General features: G+C 38.0%; 1 protein-coding gene across 44 annotated transcripts in view; it reads left to right on the forward strand.

The window, feature by feature from the left end:
• PTPRD (protein tyrosine phosphatase receptor type D) overlaps positions 1 to 18,034 on the forward strand; it is a 2,298,568-nt gene that overhangs the window by 1,960,631 nt on the left and 319,903 nt on the right. For all 44 annotated transcript variants that reach the window (XM_055350539.2, XM_055350541.2, XM_055350534.2 and 41 more), the window contains 2 exons: positions 13,539 to 13,684; positions 16,931 to 17,072. In XM_055350539.2, the coding sequence (XP_055206514.1) occupies positions 13,539 to 13,684; positions 16,931 to 17,072 (288 nt within the window). The remainder of the gene's footprint in view (positions 1 to 13,538; positions 13,685 to 16,930; positions 17,073 to 18,034) is intronic.

An 18,034-nucleotide genomic window follows, 5' to 3' on the forward strand; every position in this document is an offset into this window, starting at 1 on the left:
AGGGTTTCTCCATGTTGGTCAGGCTGGTCTCAAACTCCTGACCTCAGGTGATCCACCCACCTCAGCCTCCCAAAGTGCTGGGATTACAGGCGTGAGCCACCGTGCCTGGCCACATATCCACATTCTTATTAATAAGTAGCCCTTGCTGAGTGTGGGCTCATGCCTGTAATCCCAGCACTTTGGGAGACTGAGGCCGGAGGATCACTTGAGCCCAGGAATTTGAGACCAGTCTGGGCAACATAGCTAGACCCCATCTCTACAAAACACTTCAAAAATAGCATGGTGTTGTGGCATGTGCCCATAGTCCTCGCTGCTCAGGAGGTTGAGCTGGGAGGATGGCTTGAGCCCAGGAGGTGGAGGCTGCAGTGAACCGTGATTATGCAACTGCAGTCCAGCCTGGGCAACAGAGTAAAACCCTGTCTCAACAAAAAAACAAATTAAAACATTAAAAAAAATAGCCCTTAAAGTAAAATGTTGCGTACCAAGAAAATATTTTTAAATAGCCAAATATTTAAGCATCTTATCATTGGAATCATCTAATATTTTAAAAGTCATAATATTTAGAAGTTAATATTAATTATAGACTTTCCTTAGGAAATATGTATTGTAAAACTCTATTCTATAATTAATATAATCTTTGTAATAAAAACTCAGGCAAATCACTTTCCATTGTATTTTGTGCTACATGAAACATTTTTGTTGTGTATCAAAATTGTGTATCTATAAAAATGTTTTTTTGTTTACAAAGATTTCTTATAATACACTTCTACATTTCTCCAGTAAATACAATCAAACATCATTTTAAATCTGTTTTATTACTCATTGAAAGTGTCTGCATGTGTACACACACGTCTCTCTTCTGTGTTATAGCTACTTTGGGGATATAGTAGCTACTTTCACTTCCCAAAGTATCTTGCCAACTTAACCAGTGTGCAATTGATAGATGAGAAGTTGTGGTCAGCTTATCCTATAAGATGGATCTATCTTAAAAGAAATGGTCTATGTTTTTGTGAGTTGTGGTAATAACTCACTTTGGTTGGAAGGCAAGCGTTACAAAAATTCATATTGGCTCAAAGCCTTTCAGCTCGTACAGTGACACCAGCAGATCTTCTCTTTGTGGAACTGGTTTACTACTGTTTCTAAAGTGAAGCTAGTACGGTTCATCACACTAGTTCCTCTTAAAAATTCATGTAGTTGATACACTGGAAATATTGTATAGAAGAAGTGGCAGGATATTCTGGAGTTTGGCAACATAAAATTGGGAAAGATGGCATTGTTCTTTATTTTTCTCTTTCTTTCCCACTTCAGTTTTATCCACTCTCATGTTCCTTTTCAAATAAGCCAGTTACCTTTCCTGTGTGACCCAATTTGCAGGTACATGATAAGCAGCAGGTTAGAATAGAGAATAAATGATTATTTCTGATGATGATCAGCACATCTAATGTGGTAAATTATGATTAATGAGTAAATTAGCAGTGGATGATGTAAATGAATCTGCTTTGAAAACTAACTCTACAAAAAGATGCTAAAGCATTGCTAGAGGTTCTTTTTGGTCAAATAGCGTGTCTACATTAAATGGCTTCCTGAGTATGTTACCACTTAAAGGAAATATGAAAAAAGCTGATAAGTATTGTGTCATTTGCCTACATCTCTGCTGAATGAGCCTGGGAGATTGTATGTAATGCATAACTTTCTCATCTGTTTCAGTATAAGGGCCTTTTATCACTCTATTGAACAAAACGGATGCACAGTCTGAGTATTTTGAATGCATAAATAGGTAGTAAGCAAACCTAGAGGCTTAATGTGGAAGATGTTAAGTGAATGTCTAAATGGTGTTGCTGATAACATGTTTTCATTAAGAATGCATAACTATGGCATAAGGAATGGTAAGAATGACTTCACAGATTTTGTCTGTGAGTGATTCAAGACCACTTAGGCCATCTTCTTGAAATTTATGTCACTAAACCAGTGGTTATTTTGAGTGTCTTACACCAAAACACAATGGCCAGCCTTACTAAGCACATCAATACTTCAGGAAGTTCTATTGCCCGGGCACACAGAACGTAGGTGATTGTTTTTGTCATAATATCCCATGACTGTGTATTAAATAAAAAGTTATGATGGTGAGATCATACAATTTTCGTTGCTGTAAAACACATGTTTATTATCCAGGTATTATTATACCTTGAATTATGACAAATTTCCCTCAAACATTGGAACATACCATTTCCACTTTTCTGCTCTGACCCACGTTATGGTCTTCATGCATGTGTATTGTCCTGTTGTAATGCGTGTGCTTGTGTTGTGAATAGCAGAAACTGGGATTGCATGCTGTTCTGGAATGTGAAATAATCCCAGGTGAGATCAGAGATGTTGAAGGCAACTGGCAGGGAAGTCCCATGGTGGCAACTGGAATGGAGGAATGGGGATGATGCTAGAGCTAGAAGGTTGGTCAGCTGTGCTAATGGTCTACGAACATTTACTGGTTGCTTAGTTTGTATGTAGACATTGTGCCAAATGTTTGCAATTCATTATTTTGGACAGTGGATAAAAATATGGCCAATGATAAAGTATTAAGTTATAGCTTTAGCAGTGGTCTAGGTAATTGGACATTCTGACACATTGCTGCTATGAATATATGAATTATTTTAAAAGTATAATTTGTTAAATATATCAAAAGCCTTAAAATATACTTTTTTGAATTCAGTAATTTTACATGTAGGAATAATTCACATATAGGAATTACATATATGTGCAAAGATATGATTACAAAAAAGTTTTGAAGTCTTTTTCTTATTGAAATAGCAGAAACAACCTAAATGTTTAACAATAAATTTAAATGTAATCTTTACTCTTTATAATATAAACATGATGAATTTATTTGTGGTCATAAAAGATATTCACAGTATATTCTAAATGAAACGTTGGTTACAAAATAATGGCACAATATAACCTCTTTCTTGTTAAAAAATATGTAAAATAAGCATGGAAAATTCTTAAAAGTTATTCATCAAGGTGATCACCATTAGAATATCTCCTTTCAACTCATGTACATTTTCTAATTTATAATAAATACGTACAATTAGAACAGTAAAGTCATTTTACTTAAAAATAACACAAAAGGTGGTAGAGGGGAGGAGAGCTCTGTGATGACAATGAGGTGGAATGATATTCATAAAAGAGAAAAGACTCATCGCGTTATATTATGCTTCATCTAAACTTCAGTCCTATGATGATACACATGAATCTGTAATCTGGCTGTGCTTCATTTGCCAGCTTAGGGCTTCACATGGATCTATTCATCTCTCACTATGTCATATCAATGTATTGTAGTGGCAAGGTATGTCACATAGACTTTGTATTCCATAGCTAATTTGCCAAACTATAAGCAAATGTACGTTTAATAGAGGTGCAAATATCACATTTACAGTATTATTATCCATCCTAAATACTCAAAAGTGTATAGTCCAGGATTAGGGGATAGTATCTGGGACAGCCTTTACCAAGCTCACGTATGCATTGAAACTATGTGCTGGGTATGGTTGGGAGTTATAAGACTTCATAGATGACCAGGGGCATGTATAATTTTCTCAAGGTTCTGTGAATGTGAAAGGGGAGAAAACACATGTGCTTAAAATAACTATAATGAAATATAGACTATTGTGATTCATAAAAGATACAGAAAGTGTGATAGGGGAGTCGAAAGGATGGTACATTTCATCTAGATAGGGAAGATCAAAGAAGGCTTCCAAGGACTTAATTTAGAATTGAAAAATGTGGGTAAATTCTGTAAATTCAAAAGTGGGAAAGAAGGCATTTTACATGAGGGAACAGCCTGTACTGAGGCATCGAGATGAGAGAATTTTAGGTTCTCCATGGGCAGTGGTGGAAATGTATTTGGGAAAATAGATTGACAGCAGCTCTGAAATATCTTAAAGGCCAAACAGTATTTCTGGTGTTAGTTTGCAGGAGTAAGCTATTAAAGTTGGTTTATTATTTTTTGAGTGGAAAAGAGCTGTAGTCACAGATGCGTTAGAAAACAAAACTCAAAGAATGAAAAGGGAAAACAAAAGAAGGATCCATAGTAAAGTGTAATATTGATTGTCGAGATGAAGCACCTGAAGTGAGAGTGACCAGATGGGAAGCCATGGATATCATGGCATCATTCAGTAATTCTCAATCCTGGTTGCATGTTGGAATTTTCTGGAAATTAATTACCCAGTCCCATGCACTGTTTTCTGTTTTAATTGATTTAGGGTGGGGTTCAGGCACCTGTAGCTTTCTTTTTCTTTTTTTTTTTTTTCTTTTAGGACTCCCAGGTGATTCTAATGTCCAGTTTAGGAGTGAACCATGGCCATTGTTTTTGGGTACAAAAAAGAAGGATAAGACATATTAGTGATAAATCAGTAGAACTTAATAATTGGTATTGTGGGCAAAGGAGAAGGCAGAAGAGGAGGCTGAGGCTGTTAGGTGGGGTATATGGGAGAGTGAATATGCCAAAAACAGAAATGAACACTCAGTAAGAGGAGAAGGACTGGGAAGGCAAATGACATGGTATGTTTTCAACACAACAATTTTGAGATGCTGGAAGGTAATCTTTCAAGCAGTTAGAAATAATAACCTAACATTGATAGAAAGTGCAAGTGGGAGATAATCTTTTCACTAAATTAAATCTTTTCTTCCTCTCTTCATTTCTTCCTTCCCTTTCTTCTTCTCTCTTCTTTTCTGTTCCTGTCTGTTGGTGTGCCTATCAGCCCTTTGAAAAATTAAATATTGGTAGTTATACAGAGGCATAGATATCTATCTACCAAATGGGAAATGGTTTAATACTCATTCTAAAGGAATTGAGAGTTGAGGCCTAGATAAAATTAATGGTATAGACATGCATAGAAATATGTCATTGAAGTGTCTTGAAAGGGAAGAGAGTTAATCAGTGTCAAGAACTGTATTGAGGTATTTGTCTTTTTAAATCATGAGCAAATTGAATGTATAAGTAAAATAATACCAAAGTAACCTACCATGCTAAACTTGGAATTTGGGTGATTTGTTTATGAATTTTCTGACATTGATTTTTGTCTCTTGGTCAGACATCGTAATCTCTGATTTCAATTGGATCCTGGGATGATGTTACACTTTAAGAGAACTTTTATATACAGCATATTCTGGGTGAAGTTTCTCACTTAGCTAGTGAAAAATAATTGCTGTAGTATGGCACAAAGTACGTGCCAATCCCTTGAGAAGACAATCAGTATACATTTTATAGTTACATAAAAGATATTTGAAAATATTTAATAAATTGCGATATATTATCTGTGCAACCTTTATGATTTTCTAGCTTGTAATTTGGCACAGTGAAAATATTAGTGTTACAAGATCTTTGGGGTGTTATTTTCCTGGCCAGAAACCTCTGTGGCCAGTGGCACCTTTATCCAAGTTTTGCTCAGGCCCGTTGGGCTTGTTCTGCCCACTTGGCCTGGCAGGCTGCACTCAGCTCACACTACCGGCCTGGATCCCATGTCTTCAAGGAAGACTGCGAGTCAGGCATGGAATGGCAAGGGGTGTGTGAGTGAACGTGGGGTTTGGTCACTGCACAGTCAGACACGTTGGCTGCTGCCACGGGGTGGGCGGTTCCGGGTGCTAGTATGGCTGCCAGTTCTCCGTGAGGCAGCGGTTGGACCAGGAGCACCACAGCAGCTTCCCTGGCTGGCACTGGTGAATGCAGTGGCACCTGGAAACTTGGAAACAACAGGAACCACTAGGCCCCAAAGAGTGAGTCACAGCCCTGGCTTGGGGAGCTCCCAGGTCTGGGGTCCTCAAAGGGCCACAGCCCTTCTCTCCTTCTCTTCATCTGCAACGTGGTGAGCAAGGGGCATGTTTCAGCCCTGTTTGTGTTACAGCTCTTTTAGCCTTGCCAGTTGGCTGGTCCTGAGTTCTTGTCCTGTGACCAGGAAGAATGAGGTATGCAGACAAGTGGAGGATGAGCAAGACGAAGAAGAGCTTTATTGAGCAATGGGAAAGCTCAGAGGAGACCCATAGTGGGCATCTTCTCTCCGTTTCAGGGTGTCCTGATGAATGTTCAGCTCCTGGCAGAGAGGGTAGCTCCTCTCTGTTAGGCAGGTCGTCCGGAGTGTTCACCTCCCAGCAGAGAGGGTAGCTCCTCTCTGTTAAGCAAGTCCTCAGTTCTCATCAGAGAGGGTAGCTCCTCTCTGCAGCTGGTCATCCCAGCAGGTGTTCAGCTAACAACAGAGAGAGTCGTGCCTTTTTGCAGCTGGTTGTCCCATCATCTGCTTTGCTGTGGCTGAGCCCAGAACTTTTATGGGCCTCAGAGGGGATGAAGTGCATGCCAGCTGGTCCATGGACAGCCATGGGCGGTCCCAGAAAAGGCACCACCAGTTCCCACTGTGGTCTGTGGGGCTGACAGCCCAGTACTCAGACTTCAGGCCCTCCCTGGCCTGAAGGTGGGACCTCACCGGATCCATCCCCTTCTGCCCAGGAGCCTGTCTGCCTCCTGCCACCAACTGTGGCACCCAGGCTGCTCACGCCAAGGGGCATCTGCAGGCTCTGAGTTGCCCTCAGCTCCCTACTTGGCTTCCCCTCCACCCTTGTCAGTACCTAAAGTCTGGGGGTGCTGAGGCAGCAAGGGGCTGGTGTCTCAGTGCTGCCCCAACATGTGCACACTCAGTCAGGCTGACAGCACCTGGGCTCGGCCTCAACTCTGCTCTGAGATCAGAGCTGCGAGCAGTGGTGGCAGGAGTGGCTGCAGAGGCAGCAGTGGTGGTGGTGGGACCCCTATGCCCCGCTTCCCCTATGCCCTGCGTCCCTGAGGCAGCCCATCTGCAGCCAGTGTGATGGCAGTGGCCGCTCCACATGGCCTGCTGCTGCTGCCATCATGAGGGGTTCACAATTAGATCAGAAGTTCTCTCACTCTTAACCTCAGTGACTCCTCCTTACTGTCTTTTCATATTTTTTCCTTCCTTCCTTTCTTCCTGCCTTCCTTCCTTCCTTCCTTCCCGCCTTCCTTCCTTCCTTCCCTCCATCCCTTCCTAATACCTATATTACTAAAAAGCTTTCTATAAATCTATAAAATAGGAGTAATGATAACATCTTGCAAGACTGTTTGAAAACACTGTATATAAGACATATGAAACATTTAGTCTAGTGCATGGAACTCAAGGAGCAGTTATTTCTTTATTCCATTCTAAAGTATAATGCTTCTTAAATCAAATTTTAAAACTAACAGGTTGTTTTGGGAGCTGTATTTAAAAAGAAATACCATAAACAATTTTTTTTGAAAGTCTGTTTGATTTTGAAGATCTATCCTGACCACAGATGTCAACAGGTGACCCTGTTCAAATTTCATGTGATAGATTCACTGTCCCCACAGGCCCTGGTTCATGTAGAACCTCTGCTATGGAAACTACCCCAGGTGGTATCTGTGCCATGCTTTTGCCCTCCTAAGCAATGATACATCAACTTTGGGACCTCCCTCCCTTTCATCATGTGTTGGTATAGTTGTGCTCTTGGCTTGGGCAGGTTGTCTGTCACTACCCGTGTCCCAGTGAAAATGAAGCTAATTATAACAAAAACCTATCATCCACACAAACTCTGGATGCCCCATGTTTGCGAAAGTGTCAATAGGATGTGCTGTGGCTGGAAGGGAATGTAAAGTCCCATGGTAACTCATTCCCCTGAAACCTTCAGACCAGGCTACTACACTTGGAACCACCCCTCACTCTTCTGCTATGCACTGCATTTCCCACCGGACCCCAAAGGCCCTGTTCCTGAGCTCTCCTTCAGAGCTCTCATCCTGACACTTACAGAGAAAGAAAGATCAGAGATGACTTCAGCTGACCTTCTCATAAATTCTACAGGCACTTTTTAAGGAGGAAGCAGATTGCTAAAGACAGGGGTACCTGCATGTTCCCATTGAACATTCTCTCCCTGTCTCATTTAACAGCAATATTCACCTTCCCCTTTAAAAATTTTAAGTACATTGTTATGACAAACAGCCCTTTAAAAACAAAACTCTGTATTTAAGGAAATGTTAATCAGTTAAAAGAAACAAAGCCAATTAGTTACATGCTGTTAGTTTTGTGACCCATGCCACATATTTTCTTGATGTCCACAGAAGCAGCTTATTAATTAGAATTAAATTAGATAAATGACACCCTCATTTTGTCTCTTCACTTTTGTAGCATGTGATCCTTTCTATGAATCTGTTTTAAGTGATTCTCAGTTGGCCAATCATATACCTCAACTCTAAGTTATCTACTTAACCTTTAAGAATTTCTCATAAATTGCATTCATCTGTGGATGTTACTGGTGGATTTCAATGGCTCTCCCCGATTTATGTCTAGCACTACTTAGTATAGTGTACCAAAGGGAGGATTTTGTCCTCAGTACGGCAGTTTGTTAAGGATGGACAAAAGCAGTTTGCTGGTCTTGGTTGGTTCTCTCACCTATATTTAATAGCTATAAGTGCACATTGAGCTCATCACCTTGTCTTCAGAGTGCCTAGCAACTTGAAACATGATATGGCATCCAAATATTAGACCCATTAGGTTCAAAGATACTGTGCATTGGTTAGACTTTAAGAAACAATCGAACTTCTTAAAAGCAAAAATCAGTGTGCAGTTTGTGGCTTCTCTTGAGCTGTGTAGCAAATAATAATCTACTAAATTCCAGGAGCTATGGCCTGTGTTGTAAATGCATCCTGAGAATGTACAGTCTTTGAAAATGGCAAGCGAGCCTGGCAGACACATTCTAGAATATCGGCCGTGTCTCTGTTCTGACGCATATGTATGCGTAGCTTCTCTACTTTCCATTTAGAAAGTAAACTTTCTGGGTTGAACAGTAATTTGACCTGTGCAGTACCTGGCATTAGTTTAATAAAAGATCATACTCCTCACTTGTCAAAACCAACTTGAGCACAAATGCATTTTGCAAAGTACAGCATTGGCAGCTTCAGGTAGATGGCAATGGTGATTAGCTACAGCAGTAATGGAAGGATGCCTCTCTAAATAATGGTGACTGGAAAGTTCTAATGCCTTTCTCCCCATCTTTATACCTTGATATTTCTTTTTTTTTGTAGACTAACTATAATACTGATGGTTGTATCTCATGGGATAAAAATGGAGATTTTCACGATTCAAATCTTAGTCTGTCCTATGTTGTGACTTTTTAGTAGATGCCCTTGTTTTATGCTTTACTTGAATTCTCTTCCCTTTCTTCCCATCTTCCGAGCATGGCTTAAATTTGGACAATATCTATGACAGAATAAGGCAGACGATTTATCTTGTTCCTTTTATTAAACTGAGATATGGAGAAGGGAAGTGGGTGATGTGTATTGTTATATCCCTCTGAGAATAAAGATTTTTACTTGCCTCAAGCATTTGTTGGGGTTATTAAGTTTAGTCTTCTCTCTACCTCATATCTTTCCTTTGGCCGGCTGCCTAGCATTGACAGACACCGTCTGAGAGTTTGACCAGCAAAAATGATTATATATGCACCACCCATGCTTAGTGAAAGGATTTTACTATATTATCTTGAGTCTTACTTTGTATCATAGGATGATGACATATATCCTTTTTGTAGTTCGGATCTTGTGGGCGAATCTAGAAAAATTGACATTGGGTCCCATAGGAAAGTCATGATTTTCTTGTCAGTGAGGCCGATGTCTTTCATATATATATATATATATATATAATTTTTTTTTTTTTTACAAAATTTCTGTGTAAAAGCCCCTGAAATTATTTAACTGTAGTGTGATCAATTTTATTTTCTTGTTTTCAAAGAATAAATTTAAGGGCCCTTTTCGGTTTTTTTTTTTTAAGAATATCATGTCAATACGGTGGTAGGATTTAGAAGAATAGTTCCAGATCCTAAAACAGATTCTAACTGGTTATTTTAATAAGTTTACCACAGTTCAATAGGTTAATTTCATTACTTGACTTGGTCTCCAGAAATAAAATCCTACAGTAGCATCCAATGGTCATTTCTTTTTCTTTTCTTTAAATTTTTTATTTTTGAGATGGAGTTTCACTCTTGTCACCCAGGTTGGAGTGCAGTGGCACGATCTCAGCTCACTGCAACCTCTGCCTCCTGGGTGGCATATTTTTATACTTGTCAATATTACACGAAAACTTCTCTGCGTGTCGTGATGGCTCACACTTGTAATTCCAGCACTTTGTAAGGCTGAGGCGGGAGGATCCTTGAGCCCTGGAGTTCAAGACATGCTGAACAACATAGGGAGACCCCATGTCTACAAATAATAAAAACATTACCCAGGCATGGTGGTGTGTGGTTGTGCTCCCAGCCACTCTGGATGCTAAGGTGGGAGGACTGACTAAGCCTGGGAGGTTGAGGCTGCAGTTAGGTTTGATCGTGCCACTGCACTGAAGCTTGAATGACAGACCAAGACCCTGTCTCAAAAAACAAACAAAAAACTTCAATGCCTGACCAGAAAATAAAGATAAATGAGACACATACCTGGAAAACATCGAAATGGCACTCATACCTATTCTCCAAGTGTATGGGAATTTTGTCTCTCTGCACTCCATTTAGAAATAAGATTTCTATGTTTAATTTGACTTGTCCTCACCCACCGGTTATTTCCAGATGAGCTTTCTAATTTAGGTCCTTACATGGCAACAGGACAGATGAAGCACTTACCCAAGCATCCATTGCCTACTTGCAGATTGTCAGAATTGCCAACTCTTCTTCATTCTTTGGGTTAAGAAATGCGATGGTATCCCTTAAAAAATATCCAGATGCAGGGAAAAGGGTATCCTACTTCTAGTTTTCTTTAATTTCTAATATAGTACACACTCATTTTATGCAACAGCCCTTCAATGTATTCACATGTTCTTGCAAGAAATTTCAGAACAGAACTTAAATGGGAAGCTGGGCTCTTACAATGGATTTTCCTTCCCGGTTGACAGTTTTTAGGCTATGGACAAGAAAAGGAAGGTAGCTAAAAATGACAGTATTGTACCATTTAATACAGCAATCCATTTTGTGTTTCTAGGGAAATTCCCTAGAAATTTTAATTGCATAATTATAATTTCTCCGTTGGTTACTGACAAGCAAGTAGTTATTATCAATTTGCATTGTTTGAAACAGCAGAAAGATAAATATAAAAACTTGTAATATATTTTTCATTTGTTTCCGGAAAAGTGACATCAATGTACAGTGTTTTGTAATCCTCTCACTGTTAGTCAATTTTAAATTATTTTGAGGCCAGGCGTGGTGGCTCATGCCTGTAATCCCAGCACTTTGGGAGGCCAAGGCAGGTGGATCACGAGGTGATGAGATGGAGACCATTCTGGCCAACATGGTCAAACTCTGTCTCTACTAAAAATACAAAAATTAGCTGAGCGTGGTGGTACGCACCTGTAGTCCTAGCTATTTGGGAGGCTGAGGCAGGAGAATCGTTTGAACCTGGGTGGTGGAGGTTGCAGTGAGTCGAGATTGTGCCACTGCACTCCACCCTGGCGACAGAGTGAGACTCCATCTAAAATAAATAAATAAATAAAAATAAATAAAAAATAAAATTATTTTAAGTACTTCCCACAGCTCCTAGTAATCATCTAGTCTGTATTGCTACACTGAGATGCTACAGGTTATGATCTCTAGCAGGGTTGTTAGAGGCTGTTTTGCTTTCCTAATATTTTTGAACACAAGCAGGCCCCCAGTTCCAGGATCACCAAGAAGTTGAGTTTGCTGATGAGGTGGAAATTCATTCTCCAGGGCCAGCATTGCAAATATGCCTCTCCTGAACTTCCCTCCATTGGAAATAATATATAAAGCTAGGAAACCTTGAAACTGGAAGCAATTTCTGCAAATTAATTTATTTCATATGTCATAGTTTTGCAGTTTTTGTAAATTAATGTATTTCATATGTCATACCAAGAAATGGTAAAGTTACATGATTTTTTTTTCCTCCAAGATTATCCATATATGTATTGGTGGAGCTTAGATAGGAATCCGGCTTTCTTGACTCCAAGAAAACCAAACAGAGTCAGAACACACCATCAAGCCAATGGGAACACCACGTGGGAAACGTGAAATCAATACAGAGAAGATACTGGTGATGAACCAAGAAGAACAAACTTTGTTATGACTTTTTTCTTTTTTGTAATCCAAGGATTGTTTTCAAAATCAATTTTAGCTATGGTTATTTAAAACCACTTTTCAATGACATGTAAGTAGAACACAGTAGGAGAGAAGAGAAAATCTGTAACAGGGATTAGAAATTAAAAAAAAAAAAAAAGAAGGAACAGCAAAATGCTTTGGGGCTTTAAAACATTTTCAACCAGAACATAATTGTAAAAACTCAAGGAAGTATAAAAGATGGAAAGCAGTTGGAGAAATAATTAAAATACCTCCTCCTGAACACCATTATTAGTGTTTTGTTTACTTTGTTCAATCTTTGTGTGTGTGTGTGTGCATTTTTCATTATCTGCTATCCCCACATATAACTCTGTAGTATGCTTTCGTGGCTTATTATTGCATCATAAGCATTTCTCATGTGATATGATACAGATTTTATAACACTTAACTACTTGTATGATGTTCCATCTTCATGCCATATTTTATTTCACTGTGACAGAAATCCCATACTGTTTAATGTTTCAACTACTTATACTCTTTTGCCAAACAAATGATATGATGAATATCTTTGTGCATAAATATTCATTTACATTTTATATCATTCTTGTATGATAGCTATCTAGATCTTGAAATACAAGATGAAAAATAAGTAAGTTTTTTAAAGAAGGAGGAAGAATGTTAGGAACATTTAAAGGAGATGGAGGATGTTGAACAAGCTTCCAATGTCTATCGTTCTAGCCTTAGTAATCTTTAAGTCTACATCTTTGTATGAAAAAAATCCTTTGCTTTACTATGACTTTGGAGGCTTCTTGACTCATCTTCTTTTATGCAAATTGTGGAGCTAAGTTTCAATAAGACAGCTTACAATAATATCTGGGTTAGAGAGTCACTTTACCATTTTCCCCTATTTCTATTTCTTGCGAAACCTTCTAATTCAGGGCGATATGTCTTGTCTGTTTAAAATTTCCTAGCATTTCTCTTAAATGTCACTAATTTTAATAGCTCAGCAGTGGCAATGCTGCTTTCTGGCAGTGTCCTGATAGTGGCATCAAAGCAAGTGCTAAAATTTTGCCCACTTTGATTGATGAGCTCATTTTGTTACAGAGGACAAATTGGATTTTTTTATATACTGGTAATAAAAATTAATGTGTGATGTTGCTTTTCGGATGTTATTGGATCTCTACCTTAATACAGATTTCAGCAATAAAAGCACTAATAGATAACTTGACCAGAAAGTTACCTCCTTCCCCTTTAAACTACCCTCAAAAGTAAAAGATGCTTTTCTAATTTTGTAATCCCATAGTGCATTGTAAAAATGTATGTCTTGATGGCGGTGTGGTTGAGGATGGTGGGGAGAGCAGGGGTAGTAGGATAATAGTCTGTATTTCAGTTTTCAATGTAACTGTGATGTTTATTTTTTATTTCAGCACCTCCAAGGTTTACACGAACACCCGTTGATCAGACAGGGGTCTCTGGCGGAGTTGCCTCTTTCATCTGCCAAGCTACGGGAGACCCAAGACCTAAAATTGTCTGGAACAAAAAGGGAAAGAAAGTCAGCAATCAGAGATTTGAGGTATTAGGTCCATTGTTCTGTTTCTCTGGGGGAAGAATGTATCTGCTCTGTCTTTGGTTTCTACGTTACTTGCTTGCTTTACTCTGATAAAAGGTGTCACTGATATATGGTATTCCTTACATTGCAAGTGATGGAAAATGTAACTCTAAATGGCTTTTTAAAAAAGGAAATTTGGGGGTTCAAGGGCTGATTTTTGTTTCTACTTGTGCCAGGGCTCAATAGTATTCCTAGGATTAGTTTGTCAGTTTCATCCCCAGGTTGCAAGATGGAGCTCTGCATCCTCGCAGGACCACATCTGTAGGATGTATGAAAGCTTGTCTCTTCCAGAAGCCTCTCATCCCATTGGGCTCCTATTGTGTTACTTGTGCATCCCTGAGACAATTTGTGTGGATAGGTGGACAGTGTAGCCTACTTAATTTAAGCCAATCAGAATCTACCTCTGTTCTGGGAATGAGGACAGTCCCATCCAATTCCATGGCTTAGAATGAAAGAGCAGAATTTTCCCAAAGGAAATTTAAATCCTCGTTATCAAGAAGAATGGGAATGGATGCTGAGCAGCAAATGAAGTGGTCCACTGCCCCTCACACCTGTGTTTTACAAGTAGTGTGAACTAGAATGAGAAATTTGTTCCAGTGTTTTAAAGTACTATTCTGAAAGAAACACACGCAAACAGGTTGATATTGCAGAGAAACCTATCGAAGAAGTTGGTTTTCTTTATTCAGGAGAGCTCAGTGCAACGAAGATGGTGAAACATAAATCAGAGATTCTTTTCTTGAGTGTTTGTGAGAAGGCTTATTGTTTAGAAATTTGCTCATTCTGGAGGAGAAATATAAGCAATAAGATATACAGAAAGCTACACAGATTATGGGCACACAATAGCGTGCCCATAATTTAAGACATGAGAAGGATAGCTTTAATTTTAGGGGCTACCAATACCCCCAAACTGCCTGAAATTGTGAAACTCACCTCCCTTTTACCTGAGTTTCTAATCTCCTTCATGACCTAATTTACAGTTTGGCAGATTAAAGGCAATTTCTAGTTAAAAGAAATATAGCAACTACAGATTCAGAACAATTTTATTTTACTTATTTTCATAGGAACTCACAGGGTGATCAGGGGTTCAAATGTATAGAGAACCTAATTAATTACAATAGTGAAATTAGAAATTTGCCATTGGAAATTGGGTTGTAGTTTACAAGTGAGAAGTTTAAAATTATGTCTGAAAATCAAATACTTGATTATTATTGAAATATAATTTATTTAAATACAAAAATATCTTTAATATTTGGAAAATGTTTCCTGTGTCATGTAGAAAATGGTGTATGTATGCATCTTTGCTGCACATTAAAAAAAGTAAATGAAGTTAATTTTTTGTCAAAGAGAAGTTTGACATCACGCTTTCTAATGACAATGGCTCCTGACAAAATCATGTAACAAAAGTGAAATTATACTACTAAATATTTCACAGCATGATCTCTGCTCAATGCCTAATTCCCCATGAGAGTCATATAAACACCTCTGGGGTAAATGAATTATTTTTACCCAAAGCAGCTTCATCAAACTGTATCAAGTCCTGGGTTGAAAATCTTTACTATATTTAACACTAATATATATAAAATATATATTTAATATATATTATTAAATATATATTATTAAATAATATATATGGTATTACTAGTCTGTATGGCCCATGAGAGCAGTGTATGTTGACTGTTTTTGCTCCCTCTTCTATCCCCAGTGCTAAGTATGGTGTGTGGTCCATGGCAGGCATGAAATCAATACTGGATATTTTCAAACTGGAAATTACATCACTGGCTTGTAATGTGTGGTATATTGTATGTTGTAAGAGGATAGATCTAAATCTAGGAAATAGTTCACAAATGTAAACATACAATGACATTTATTAATAAATTAGTCAACATTTAAATTGGGTTTATAGTTGCTTTAACCTTTTCCTACTCTAAATCATAAAATGATCACAAATAACTTTTTTAAAATTATGGAGTGCTTAACAAAGCTTCCAATATGAAACTATGAAACTTTTCTTTCCTAAGATGCATAGTAGATTTATTTTAAAGTGTATGCTTTATAGAGTTGAAAATAAACTGTAGTGCATTGAGAAATGGGCCATTTTGAATATTTTTGTGAATTTTGAACAAAAATGGAATGCACAAAGATTGAAGTGGACATATTTTGAAAATATGAATGTCCTTCCTCTCTGTGTTAATATACACATGCACACACAAAATGTGGAATTAAGCATCCCATAAATATATATATGAGGCAATCTCAATTTATTCATAATTTAGGCACATGGGAATATTCACAGTGAAATACAAGAAAAAAAGGCACAACTTCTCAGTGAACAGCTGAAGGAATGCAGCATAGTTACAGAAAAGACAGAGGACTCCATAATATTGTATACATATTTGTTAATATCATCATCATCTTTTTTTAAGTGGTACTTGAATTAGCTAACAAGTACCCGGGATTATCAGTGTCACTAAACTGTTTCCAAGAAGAGTTCCTAATGATGGTGAATTCAGGCTTAGTGTTTAGGACATTAGGACATTAATTTTCTGCCTGGTGAAGCAAACCTCCATTTTACAGCAAGAATGCTCTATAAATGCAGAAAATGCTAAGCTAGAACAAATACTGGAATGATTTATGGCAAAATTAATGCACACCATCAGGCTTTTGGGTTGTGAAAGCTGTCTCGTTGGCTGCCTAAGTACTAGATTTATGCAATTTCTTTTCATGGTTTGCCCATCTATACTGTTCAGGATGAGAGAGTTTAAACTAGCAGAGCTATCTGTGGTGGCGTGCATTAATTCTTCACCTTACAGTCCCATTATTGAATGAATCCACATTCATATACATGCTGTGAGAGAAAGAATAATTTAAGAAGTTTATCTATTATAGCTGCAAGCCTCTTGCAAAATTAATAGAGTCAAATTGCCCTAGATGAACATACTGAAATATTTTAATGAATAAACCCTGGTAGTTTTTAGTAGGGACTAGAAATCTCCATGTTTTGCATATGTAGTTGCATATCTTTCTCCTTGTTCAGTAGAAGATTCACTAAATTAGACCAAATATTTTTTCACCACTATATCAAAATTCAGTTTCAGAATGATGCCTAGTTTATTGTGAGCCTAATGGCGGATCCACCACTGCATTGCGAGCTTTAGCTGAGAGGTAGACAATTGTAACAACACCTGTGACAGCTATTGTTTCCTCCAATAGGTAATAGAGTTTGACGATGGGTCTGGATCAGTTCTCAGAATACAACCCTTACGGACTCCGAGGGATGAGGCCATTTATGAATGTGTGGCCTCAAATAATGTGGGAGAAATAAGTGTATCCACCAGACTCACAGTTTTGCGGGGTAAGTGCTCAAGTGAAGGTTGTCGTTTGTGTCATTGTTACAATTCTGTATCTCTTTTGTAGCATCATTGGAAAGACTAGCATTGTGATGGTGCTTAAATGGGAAACTCAGTTAAATGTTTGTAAGAGTTGAACTTTAATTAGACAGTGGATACCTTCTCTAGTTATGGGTCTTTACAGAACTAGAGTTCAAGGGGAATATCAGAGGTAAAAAAGCATTGACTTCAAATGCCAGATACCATTTTGATTTTTGGCAGAGCATCTAGAAAGGAAACAGGATATGGTACTCTTTTATATGTTGGCATTACTCGTGCATGGATTTTTCATACTGTATTCAGCAGCCACGTTTTTTATAACTACCACAGCTGACATTGATATTTGCAGAATTAAAGAAAGAACCTTAGCCTAAAGATGAACTTTCCTTAAGCAATTGGTCAGAACCAAGTATAAGAAATGCACCTGTCTTATGTGAAAAAAAAAAATACGGTTTTTATTTGTCTGTTATCTTTCTTAAACCAACATGTATTGATCTAAATAACTGGGCTGACAAATCCCTTTCTTTGTCTCCAACAATGTTGCTTACACAATTTGACAAAGGCACAGGGTGAGTTGCCAAATCTCCAGTACAGTGTGTTCAGTTTGTAGACTTCCTTTACAATGAGAGTGCTGGAGAATAAAGCTAGTGATGAAGACTGTGTTGTATGTCTCTAATTCAGGCTTCTATATAGAGATACGAACATTCCCAATTAGGCACCTCACATTTGACATTTCCAGATTAACTATTCTGTGCCTTTATCTCTTTCTCTCCCTCACACAACTCATTTGTTTTGTTTTGCTGTATTTTCCTCTATTCCAAAATTTAGGAGAATAGACTTTCCTAACATGAAGGAAATTGGAAAGGAAACAATCAGAATCATAGAGGAACTTATGTAGATTAAGTGCATTTATCTTCTATTTCATTTT

The sequence above is a fragment of the Gorilla gorilla genome, chromosome 13, assembly GCF_029281585.2.
Source record: "Gorilla gorilla gorilla isolate KB3781 chromosome 13, NHGRI_mGorGor1-v2.1_pri, whole genome shotgun sequence".
NCBI classification, from domain to species: Eukaryota; Metazoa; Chordata; class Mammalia; order Primates; family Hominidae; genus Gorilla; species Gorilla gorilla.